At 30.5% G+C, this 13,298-nt stretch overlaps 1 protein-coding gene across 3 annotated transcripts in view; it reads left to right on the top strand.

The window, feature by feature from the left end:
- The window catches only part of LOC111030534 (probable nuclear hormone receptor HR38), an 86,083-nt gene extending 72,791 nt beyond the window's left edge, over window positions 1-13,292 (top strand). For all 3 annotated transcript variants that reach the window (XM_022310071.1, XM_022310069.1, XM_022310068.1), the window contains exons 4-8: window positions 5,043-5,260; window positions 7,977-8,278; window positions 10,209-10,411; window positions 10,976-11,154; window positions 12,804-13,292. In XM_022310071.1, coding sequence (XP_022165763.1) covers window positions 5,043-5,260; window positions 7,977-8,278; window positions 10,209-10,411; window positions 10,976-11,154; window positions 12,804-13,063 — 1,162 coding nt within the window. In that variant the 3' untranslated portion in view covers window positions 13,064-13,292. The remainder of the gene's footprint in view (window positions 1-5,042; window positions 5,261-7,976; window positions 8,279-10,208; window positions 10,412-10,975; window positions 11,155-12,803) is intronic.
- Window positions 13,293-13,298: the final 6 nt, after the last annotated feature.

The raw sequence follows: 13,298 nt of genomic DNA, 5'->3' as shown, positions 1-13,298 counted from the left end.
GCCCTAATCATCATTATTATTATTCGTATATATTATTACGTCGTATGGGTCATTGATATTGTAAACATATCGAACGTGCACAGTCACTACAATCCAGCCATCTTTAGAGTTAGCTTTTTGGTCTACACAATGGAGAGAGAAACGATGGTTATCACTCGCACAGAAACTTCTGAGCGATAATAATAAGACAGATTAATTAAACCTATGGGTACATTACATGAGTGAAAAGAGTTGTAATAATCTGTTGCGTTTAACAGTGGTATCGGTGGTGTTGGCAATCAGATTTCTATACAATGTTGCATTCGTAAGTTAAATATCAGTTGTAAAGGTTGACATAGGCGTGTCTGTTGACTTGTGGGTGGCCACGAGGGAGGGAGGGAATTATATTCAGCCTTTACACCGCGTTTTAAAGGGTGACACTTAGTTAAAAATCTGTTTTTAATTCATACAGTGGAAATCGATTATTAGGAACACGGACGATTGACACAATTACGTTATTGAAACAAAACATCTAGGGACGGCCCCCTATACAAATAGAAACCAATCGCAAATCGTTAATTAACACATTTCACATTGGTTAAAAAATGTTCCCAGTAAGCGGCTTCTACTATATTTACTCGATAAATATTTGTAATAAAATAATTTAATAATATTATTTCGAGTTTAAAAAAAAAATTAAACTAAAAATTAAATTAATTAAATTAAAAAATAAGTAAATATTAGTACACATTTGTACAAACCATGCTCGTTATATCTGCATGATGTAAGACACATCCCTAAAAAAACATAAAATACAATCTAGTCTCTTTTTCCCATCCGGTTCCTAACAGGGTCGTATATGTATTACGATAAATAATATCATTTTATATTATTCTCTATTATTTTAATTTTTTTATTCGACAACAATCAAATTCGATATTGTTCGCATCGCCCACGTTATATATTTTTATAATACTGCAGGTACGCGCCGTGCATGTGAAATCGCTTTCCGGGCTATTATCGCGGAAACAACCCTCCTACATCGCAAATATATACAATCGTTGTCGTCGTTCGTCGAATTTCGCGTAGATACGATATTCTATGATAAAACATCACACCGGCCTACGTCGACTGTAAGTCATATTAATGAAGTGACGAAGTGTGTATAACATAATAATATATAATATATATTTTATATTCATTATCATTCCGTGTAAAGTTACCGTGGTGAGTGCTTGTGTCGAAACTTGAATACACCTTTGCATTTCGCGGAATTCGGAATATAGTATCTGTATCGGAGTCTATCGGAGTCTATATTTATCATGGGGGAGGGGGCACGCCCGAACAAAGTGAATAGAATTTAGTTATTCGACTGTGATTAAAATCCGCCGTGTACATAATTTAAATACTAGTGTTACGTGCATTCGAAAACTTAACAAGATTGGTTATAGGTAGTGTCATTAAATAATTTTTTGGTATTTTAAATACGTTTAAAATAATGTTTGACAATAAATTAATGCAGGTATTTTAAATACTTGAGAAATACTTTTTCTTCGTATTTTTATTCCCAAACACTAAGTATAATTTATCGTTTTGCCATTCTCTTCCAACAACCAATATTTTTGTATTTAACTATTTAAATTTTTTTCTAAAATACTATTTTATGACGATAAATGGTTCTAAGAATTTATAATGCTACACTTCATCAAACAAGTAGATAACAGAAAAGCTAACCATTTAAGCGCAGAATTTGAAATTCTTAAACCTATTTATGTACAATTCATAAAGTTTATTTTGCATGATATTATACTTGTTTTACTTGTCATTTTTGTATCATTTGCTGCTAATAAGACAAGTGATGACCATACTCATCAGACATACTTAATAAGGATTTGGTAAAAACTTAATTAAAAAAATTAAAAAAAAATTAACCTGGAAAAGGCGACACAATATTTCCAACTCAAAATATCTTTGAAATACACTTAAACAAATCACTTTGCAGCGGCGCTGCCTTACAACTCACCAACCAATAACCGCACATAACAGTACAATTATTGCGTGGGGAGAGGTATAATACGTACAATACTTTATTACGACACAATAATAATAGTTAGCTTTCCAATGACCGTTTATTAATCGTAGTGGATAACTTGAGACCCACATCGTCAGTGTCACATCGTCGGAATACCTACCAATTATCGGTGCTTATTCAAATTTAGGTATGTATATACATATTAGTGTTGCTGTGAATTGAATTTTTAAAAAATGAAGATTTAAATTTCTCATTAATTAGCATATAATTAGAAGGGGTACCCCTGTAAATATTTTGTAAAAAAGAAATGGTACTCCGTCCCACCGAGTCTCTTTCCGATTCAAACACAGTATACAGTAAACAAATATCGGCAATGGACGTTATTCACTAGGTACGCTTATATAACAACAACGAAACTAATGATGATAATTAAGTCCGGATTTGAATTGCAAAATCAGTTTGTTTTTTTAAATTATTATATTTTAGGATGGTTTTTATTATCACCTATGGTTTGCTACATAATCATATTATAATAAAGATTTTATCCGATTTAAGATGTTAATATATTTTTAGTTTTTAGGTGTAGAGCAATATAATATGAAATATTAAATAAAAGAATAACATTTTTAATTTAAATTAAATGTAAATTTATAGTGTTAATTTTTTAACTAATCTGTGGTTGAATATGATAGTGTAAGGTACATATTTGTATCTGGAGGGGATTGAGGGCGGATAGGGGGGGCGTAGCCCGCTTTATATGTCGATATTTTCGCTTAGTCAAAAACATTTCACCAAATGCTCTTCAACATATTGTAAAATTTTCAAAATATTTTATATCTACTCATAGACATTTTCAATTTTCGTTTTTTTTAGATTATTTTCATAAATGTCTTTAAGACTAAGTGGCGTAAGATAAAGGCCTAAGAAGCCAGGTGCCAAGCATTAAAAGATTAATTTTGAATAATTCTGTAATATTTAATATGTACATATTAAGCAATACTGCAATTCAATAATATACACATTTCCTCGTTTTTAACCAATTATAAATACATTTTTTCGTCATAATAGAAAATTTGACAGGACTGGTAGACACAGTATGATCAATAATACTATAATAGTTAATATTATAAAAAAATTGTATATATATTCAAAACTATATTTATTTTATGTGGAATCGCTAATAATATAATGACATATACAATTAATAATTACAAGAATAACACGCAACTCAATTATTTAAAAGGTTAAGAGCATCAAACCAATTTTATCAACAGACATATTATCTACAAACAAAGGAGTTATTAAGTTTGCACATTATACAGTAGAAACTGCTTATTAGGAATACTTTTAGACCAAGGTGAAATGTATCAATTAAAAGATATTGTTTCTAATAGGTGATTGGCTTCTACTTGAAGTAGGGGCCGGCCAGTGCCTAGACATTTTGTTTCAATAACGCAATTGTATCAATTATCTGTGTTCATAATAAGTTACTTCTACTGTTACTCTAATATATTAACGAGATACGATATGTTAACGAATGTACCATATTATAATAATTTAAAGTCAATAAAAAAAAAAAATTGTTATCAAATGTTATTTTATTATGCCTCATCAAATGGCAGCTGATATAATTTTTATGTGGTACAATCTTTTAATTATCCATTTCTTAAGTTAATACCATAAATTGATAAAATATATATACATAATGTACATTTTTTACAAAAACGATTATAATATGCATCAAAAACACATTATCGAACATATAGATTTGCATAACTAACCACCACAATAAATTGTGAATTTATATTGTTCTATGTATAGAACAAATTAAATAATACGGTATGGGTGATATTTCTGATACGATTTGGGTCAGTTAGACTTTCCTCTGAGTTTTCCGGTTGTCCCGTGGCTATATAAACGAAGATTTTGGTTGAAAAATTTTCGGTATTCATAACTGTGATTGTTTTGTCACCCTATGGTGACCCTAATCTTTTTAGTGGGATAGTTTACGATGAAATATTTTATCGAATAATATCCATTGAAATAAAACATGCAAAAAATATCATAACAAATAATTATACTAATAAGGAATGTTTAGTTTTTGAATTCTTTGATGTATAAAATAAATTTTCCGAATAAAAAGTTAAGTTCTAAGGCATTCAGAACAAAATTTAATTCAGGTATAAATTTAAGTCCCACTAGTGAGATAGACAATGTGGGAAAAGTGCTGTTTGTTGGTCTTTATATGCTAAGTTATTGAGATTTGAACTTCCGCCAAAAATAATCATTACTATTTATTATTATTATTATTATTATTATTATTATTATTATTGTATACATAGGTATATTTTTTTAAATTTAAATTATCATCTTATAATTATAATACTATAACTTTAAAAAAAAAAATTATATTATAAGGGAGATAGACAAATATTATTATAATAAAACTGAAATACAGTGATTCATCAGTGATCTTCAATCTTGGATGTATTATACAAGAACATGTCAATTTCTCAAATTTTAATAAAACTCTTAGATACAACTACACAGTTATTTTTATACAAATAAAAACAAATTATAATACTATGCATTAATTATACTTCTGCAGCAATTATAATAGTCTCAGTATAAATTAAATAAGTAGACAAATACTGATTTGCGTTAATTGATAAAAGTCCTAGTTATTATATCATGTTTAAAAAAACGTGTAGCTAAAACCGTTGAAGGCGCTAAAAGCTAAAAAAAACTCCCATTTGAGAAAGCCATAACCTCTGTCCAAGAATTGATGGCACCACTGAGCTCATGCCTAAAAAACAGAACTTTCATCAAAATTCCAGACAAGGTCCATTTTCCTTTACTTCTTTCTCCCCTTATATCTCTTTCTCCCCTTATATCTCTCTCTCTCTCTCTCTCTCTCTCTCGTTCTCTGCTATCAGCTGTCTTTCGACACCGTGCAGCATGCCACGTGCGTTAAGTAATCGTCATTACAATATCATTTACTAATGACTTTTATTGTTATTACCCTTTACAGCAGCCTGTCTCCGAAATTGCGGCACTGCATCAACCCAATGTCGGTAACTGTGCCCGTCGAATGTTCGCCGCCTACACCAGACGCTGCTTGTATTATGCCTCAGAGGAACGCCACCGCCGTGGCCACTGCTCCATCTTCGCCGTCCCAACTGTGCGCCGTGTGTGGTGACACGGCCGCGTGCCAGCACTACGGGGTGCGCACGTGCGAAGGATGCAAAGGTAAGAGCCCTAATGCGAATAGAGTATTTACCATTTCTTTTAGTAAGTAAATTCTATTAGTCAGTTCATGTTTGTAAGTGTATTACCTGCCGTTGTTTTAATGTGAGGTACGAAATTGTAAATTTAGTGTATGGGCCGCTTTATGATGGTGATTAGTTCATATCTCCCAAAAAAATATTTCTAAGTTCACCTCCAGTAGCAACGAGTCTAGAAAATTGTATAATATTCGATAATAGGCGTAAGTAACTAGGTATACATTTTTATCTGATAATTAAAAATATTGGCTAAAGATAACAATTTGTTGCCATAAATTTTCTTTCTGTGCCAGTGTTTGGAGACATTCTCACACTAGATATGCGCTAATATTATTATTATTATTATTATTATTATTATTATTATTATCACTATCATTTTCAATCATTATATTATATTGATGTAGAAAATACATAGTTATGCAACAACGTCGAAACGGGTCAATTCTTTCAATTTTTTTTTTCTGATATCGTTTTCAGTTGGTTTGGCAATTATGAATTTTTCAACCAGGAAATAGCGCCTTAATTTTCAAGCAGTGAAGGCACTCCAAAAGTTTCACGTTTTCCGCAGATATAAACACGTGTGTTATGATCTACTTTGGAGTGGTGGATTATGTTAGTTTCTTAGAAAATTAAATAATAAGTTCAACCATGTACTAGACTATTTTTGAACAAATCGAGTTTCACACAAAATTGGTTTTTGGTAAAAAAAAAAAAAAAAGAAGAAATGTCCAAATACTACTGATGACCTGATAATTCTATACGGAAGCCCGATTAAAATCTATTCTATCTCGTTTATGTCTTAAACTAAAAACTATTGTTTCAAAATATGCCCATCAACTATTATTGTTTGTATAGTACCTATACGCATCTATTGATTTAATTTCCTTTTTGAAATTGTGAACTATATAATATTGTAATGTTTTTAGTCAAGAAAAAAGTTACAGAATATTATTACGATTTTTAAATATTATTACAAATTAATATTTAAATAGTTTTTTTTAATTTTATTAAGAAATTCCTATTGACAGTGATAAAAAATCTAATAAAATTATTATGTGAGGCTCAATAGTATATTCGATAAGTACTATATTAATATGAATTTTTGTTACTATATTTTATTATATTATTAAGTAGGTCTAGTAATGGATTTGAATTTTTCCACTAACTATAATTCATCCCCTCTTACGATTCTTGGTCAACGAATTCTGGTTCTGCTGTAGTAAATATGCGAATATGCGATATGTGAAAACGCGCTTAAATATAACGCCTTGTGACGTCAAATAGAGCATTTTTGTTGTCCATACAAAAATTATTTCATTCGAAATCAGATAACAAATTTTAGGCATCTATTCTCGAATTTCGTACTTTATTATATATCATTGTACGTGAGCAGTGTAATACGCACCTAATTATGTGGCAGTCTACATTTTAAAATTACATCATATATTTTAACATATTTTAATACTCTCGTTTGGATAACCAATTAAATAACGTCTATAGTGTCAGTAGTGTCCATACTTTCATTAGGTCATTTAGTTTTGCTACGCTTATTAAATTTTTCAAACATTCAGTAACTACTTATATATTATAGGTGTATTTAAAATTATTTTAAAACCTTCAAGTATCACCAACTTTTCAACTCTTAATGATTGCCTTTACTGATCACGATTTTATTATAATATATATGCTTAAAAACTATGATATAATACACTATGCAATTCTCCAGTCACCCTGAAACCCACGAAACGCTATAGTTAAAAATTCGACTAATCAATACCAATCCTAATTTGCATTACGATTTACGAATCTGAAATTAGTCGATTTTCCCAAGTATTATGTTTTTCGTAGCACCCACGTGGTGGATAATAAAATACCCTATGTATAAACGAGTTGACTTCCAGATCTTTTGAAAAAAAATAAATCTATGTATTTTAAATAATATGGCAACGCTTTAAATTAAAAACTTAAATTTATAATAGGTACATAGATCTAATGTATGTATGTATGTCCATACATTTTAATCTAACGATCATAACTACTACATATAATAACTCTTAAGGTATTTTAATCATCAATTCATTTTTGAAGATTTGTTTCAAATCATAATATTTTTAACTTTTGTTATAAAACGAACATATTATGAAAAACGCGCATCAAATACTGATTCTTCATTTTCACATTTGTATTCGACGGTTTTCTTTATTAATTATGAGTCATAATTTATGACAATTATGTTACTTCGGTAATTGCACATAATAGTTTAACCTTATTATTACGTAGTTTATATCTAGTTACATTGGATTCTATCCGTAGTGTAAACATTAAAATGAAAAAAATTGTTGAAGGTTTATTTAATTTTAGTTTAGAAAACATGACCAAATTAGTTAATACTTTATAAATTATAATTAATAAGGTCGGGCCATTGATAGGCTCAGGCAGAAACTATGCTATGGACCTGATACCGTCAAGGCGTCACTGATATGTGGTGGGTCTGGATAATAATTAATACCCTTAAATTTAAATTTGACAACCAATAAGTTAACTGTAATAACGTTAAACATCAAATATATTCTAAGCATATAACCACAAGTCATGAGGATGTAACGTATTCTCTTAAAACGATGATAACTAATAATATTATTTCACAACGATTTATACCATTGCATTTCTCTGTCGTGTAGGATTTTTCAAGCGGACCGTGCAGAAGGGCTCCAAGTACGTCTGCCTGGCTGACAAGAACTGTCCGGTGGACAAGCGTCGACGAAATCGGTGCCAGTTCTGCCGATTTCAAAAGTGCCTACAGGTGGGCATGGTGAAGGAGGTGGTGAGGACCGACTCGCTGAAGGGCCGTCGTGGCCGATTGCCGTCCAAGCCTAAGTCACCACACGGTTCGCCGCCCAGTCCGCCAGTGTCGCTCATCACCGCGCTCGTTCGGGCCCACGTCGACACCAATCCGGACTTCTCGTCGTTGGACTACTCACAGGTGAAAAAAACGAAAACGAAAATGTTTGAAACCTATTTTTGATTCTTGAGAGAATGTCAGCGCAACCAAGTCAAAACGCTTTCACCTATAAGATCATTTTTTATTGATTTTGAGTATTCTTGAGTAACTATAATACTTATAGAGTAAAATCACCCATTACAAAAATTATGGAAGATAATATTTTTGAGGGTGTGACACATCTATTTTATACTTAATTACTATTCGACTGTGTATACTACTTTCAACATAAAATACAATTTTTGTAAATTTAAACGATGTTTAAATTGTCTTGAGACAATATTTAGACAAATCGGTGTGCCATACCCTCAAATATATTATTACCTGTTGTTTTTTTAATGGATTATTTTACTCTAAGGTTACTGAAAAACGTAAAAAAAAATTATCCACTTAAATGCGTTTTTTCTATGGGCTTGGGCCGCTTGGGAGTGAAAGAGAAAACAAACAGTGCCCTGACATCCTATCGAGTATTCTGTTCAAATGAGTCTCTAGTTGACGTCCCCTGCGCGCTTCATTATTCAATTGATTTATTATGATATACGTACTCAAATTATTTAGTCTATAAATAGACTATATATAAGTACACTTTTTAGGCTATTCAATTTGCAATTCTATAGTAGGATGACATGGGAGGGGGCTTTTTAGGCAGGTATTGGTACCAATTCATGAACAGCTACAGCTTTAATTTAATATCGAAGGCATGATTACATCTGCTACCGAAAATTCATAATAAAATCAGAGTGTGTGTTGTATCACAACATTGCGTGTTAAGAATTGTTAAGAAACATTATCGCAAAATTTTATTTCGATTTTTCTATCGTTCGAAATTTTCCAGTGCATATTTTTTACGATCGTTCTCGTTTTCCAGTTAGATAAATAATACCACATTTTAGGTGTATATAGGAAATCAAAATTATTAATTTATGATTATGTCCTATGGGGTTATCTTTTAGAACTGTTCAAGGTAGCATTTTATTATAGAATATCTATTTATGTTATTTACCTTTGTTAAATATATTTATTGTTTATAAGTGTTTCTTTTGAATATTCGAAGAACGAGCTTTTAAATATTGTGAGTAGATACCTACCTCATACTTTTGAACGATATGTATTCGGAATGTTTGATGAACATATTATTATTTTGGGGTAGACAAGGCGTCACAGCCAATTTTTGCGATTTATTTTTATGAAAATATGTCTGCGGTGACAATGTTGGCAAAAAAAAAAAGATTTTTTATTTTTCCTCATTGATTTTTAGAACTTTAATTTATATAATCTATCTATATTTTAAACTCTACTGTCTGAATGCTCAGTTTTTAATGCATTGTATATATTTATATATCTTGCTTTATTCATGCATATTATTATTATTATTATTATTTATTTCCACTCTTGTTAGTTAATACATAATAGTAGTAATAATAATAATAATAAACAATACATTACAATACACTCGTGCCGGTTTTAAATTCCCACGCAACCGGTAATATAATAATAATAATAATATATCGACTGTTTGTCAAATAAAAAAACACGCGGGGGTGGAGAACATATTTTCTACTTTCACACATGGTATGGGTGACAACAATTATTGTGGTCGTTCGAGTGTTATAATATACAGCTGTCGGTACATTTTATTATACGTACAGGGTGATTATGTTATATCGGAGAACACTGGATATTCTTTGAGCTCAATTGTGGACCCAACCCTGCTGGCTGTGGCCCCAGCATGTTAAAGTTAGGTTCTCTCAGACTTTTGGGTTGCCTAGATTAAAACTTTAAAAGATGTCTAGCTTACTGTGATAATATATAACACATGAATATTATTTACGGGTATGGGAAAGTTATGCTATAACTTAGAGTAATATTAGCTAAAATAATAGTATGACTAAATTGATGGTGTTTTCTATAGTATCACGAGCCAAAGCCGTTTGAACCATTGATCACCGAAGCGGAAAAAATTCAACAGTTTTTCGGATTGCTCACGACGTCCGTGGAAGTGATCAGACATTTCGCCGAAAAGATACCGGGATTCAAAACTTTGTGCAAATCGGACCAAGATTTATTATTTCAATCGGCGTCTCTAGAACTATTCGTTCTCCGTCTAGCGTACAGGTACTTGTTGATTAATTATTCCTTTTTGATCTATTTTAAATGTAACATTTAAAATGAACAATTTAATTTTTAATGTTCTTAAAAAATATTATCCCGAACGTCCGTGAAAACTGGGTACACTATCTACAACTCAGTTACCTACATTACTCAGTACACTATGCATATTTTAGAATTCTGGAGATTGATGATCCAATAGTCTAGTTGCCGCATACTACAAACAGAATTTAAAAATGTGTATAGGATACTGAGTAATATGGGTACTTTAATTGTCTAGTGTACTCAATTTTCGTAGACATAAGGTCCTATATATAAGGCACCTATGTCACCTTATCTCTCTCTCTCTCTCTGTTTTTAAAATAGCTTGGTTTATCATTATAAACGTGCACTGTCGTAATGTGTCCTAATTTTTGACACGATTCAGATTTTACTATACCTACAAATTATTTGTACATTATATTGTGTTTTCTAAATGATTTTAGTAGGTGTATATATAAAAAGTCGAAAACTGGAATTATTATTTATATGTTATTCTTATTAAGCTAATATCTCGTTTGATTTATTTAGGACAAAATACGCCGATACGAAACTAATATTTTGTAACGGGGTAGTTCTGGACAAACAGCAATGCCACCGGAGTTTCGGCGATTGGCTACAAGCTATATTGGACTTCAGTCAATCATTACACTCGCTGGACATTGATATATCATCCTTCTCTTGCCTGTGTGCCTTAACTCTGATCACAGGTATACATTTTTATTTTTGAATGGTACAGTAGGTTGTTTTTACACAATATATAAATCATATGTAATATTATACGGTGATGTGTTGACACCTTTTGGGTGCTTATTCGGCTAATGTGTGAGGTATTAATGTTAAAATATAAATGTGATAACATTTTATAAATTTAAAATGTATGTTATATACCTACTTATTATAATTAACATAGATTCATTAATTAGTTCATCAATTAATCAACAAGATTTTTAACTTTTCGCAGCCTCCGTGTTGTAAGTTATAACACACTATAGTGTTTCATTGAATAATTTAATAGAAAAAATCGGTTTAAAATCTACAAGTTCGTAGTCCTTTTCAACGAAGTTTCTAACACGAAAATTTTTTTCTAGGTTTATGATTTCATAATATTATTACTGAAAAAACAATAAAAGTAACTGACATGAGACCACTACTGTACACTACTCTGAATTAGTACGTCTCAGAATATAAATATATAAAAAATATAAAATGTCATTAAAATTGACCATATCAAATTTTGTAAACTGCAGTGTTCAAATTACTTTATGTTAAAAAAATATAATATTCAGGATGTAACAGAAAATCTGACAAAATATAAAATTTATATTAATTAAACGTACTACGAAAATTGTGAACATGATGAGGATACTAATTAATTTAAGAAATATACTTATATCAGTAAATTTCCAAAAATAACATTTTGAGAAAAAAGCTACTCCACACTTACAAAATAATTTACTCCAAAAAAATATTGATATTTAAAAAAATTATAGAAATAAGCTATACTTGGCTAAATGGCATGTGAATTTAAGATCACATTTTTTTTAATGTCCACTTACAATAATCCATGAAGAATTTTCAATTCAACTTTCAAGTTTTTGAAAATTTTTATCTTCGTCAATTTTTTTAAAAAAACCTAAGAAATTCAAAATTGTTTTATGCTATAAATAGCTCAAAAAGAGTCAAATTATTTTGAAAATTGTAAATGTATAGAAAACACATTAAAATTGCATGTACACATTTATTTGTTTAAGTAACATCAAAAACAAAATCTGTTAAGTTAATTAATTTTCTATTGTTTCGATACTTCATAATGTCGGACATTTTAGTTTTACGGAGTAAATAAAAAATTAACCTAAACGTCTTAAACAGTTATGAAGTAATGAACTAAAGAGTAAGCAACTTCAAGTTTGCCAATGGTCTTTTCAGTTTTCATAGAGTCAATGTTAAATTTTCACCACATAAAAAAGAGAACGTTGGCTGTGAAATATCGCTTTTATTTTTTAGACATCAGAACTACAAAGAAAGTTATTTGAGCTTGAAAAACACAAAAATAATTGATTTTGAAGCAATTCAAACTCTTTTTTTTTAATAAAAATGTTTATCAAAAAATAAAAACGTTATTTCAAAAGTTCTCAACTTACTATACTGTGTATCAATTCGGAGTCTTAACCATTACTACAGCCCAAGTGGTTCTATCCCTCTCCAGACATGACATTTTTGGTATGTCGAACATTAATATTTGTAATACAGAGACAACACACGCTGGTCCTTTTAATATTATTGTACTTGATTCGACTTTACCCGATAATTACGCGTGTTCAAGAGTTTTAAATTTGTGTGTGGTTTTTGTCCTCAGAACGACACGGTCTCAGAGAAGCGAAAAAAGCTGAACAGATCCAGATGAAAATCATCAACTCTTTGCGGGAACACATCACGTACAGCATGTCCGATTCGCAGCGCAAGTCTTATTACTTCTCGAGACTACTCGCAAAACTGACCGAGTTGCGTTCACTCAGCGTGCAGGGTCTCCAGCGGATATTCTACCTGAAACTGGAAGACCTGGTGCCCGCCCCGCCGTTAATTGAGAACATGTTCATTGCTAGTTTACCATTTTGAAAAACACGATTATCCATATATTATAAAATATTATTATGTAACGTGAAAGCATCGAAGTGAATACGATTTTCTTGATATTTGACTACCGTTAATAATAATTATGTCTATTCTGTTGTACCTATACTTATACGTATATTATTGTTACCTACATCAATACGTAAATAGCGTATAGTATCATTATACGTAAAAGAGCGTGTTTCATTATTATTATTATTATTATTATTATTATTATTAT

This window comes from Myzus persicae, unplaced genomic scaffold, assembly GCF_001856785.1.
Source record: "Myzus persicae strain clone G006 unplaced genomic scaffold, MPER_G0061.0, whole genome shotgun sequence".
Taxonomy (NCBI): Eukaryota; Metazoa; Arthropoda; class Insecta; order Hemiptera; family Aphididae; genus Myzus; species Myzus persicae.
This window is presented reverse-complemented; position numbering and strand designations above follow the sequence as displayed.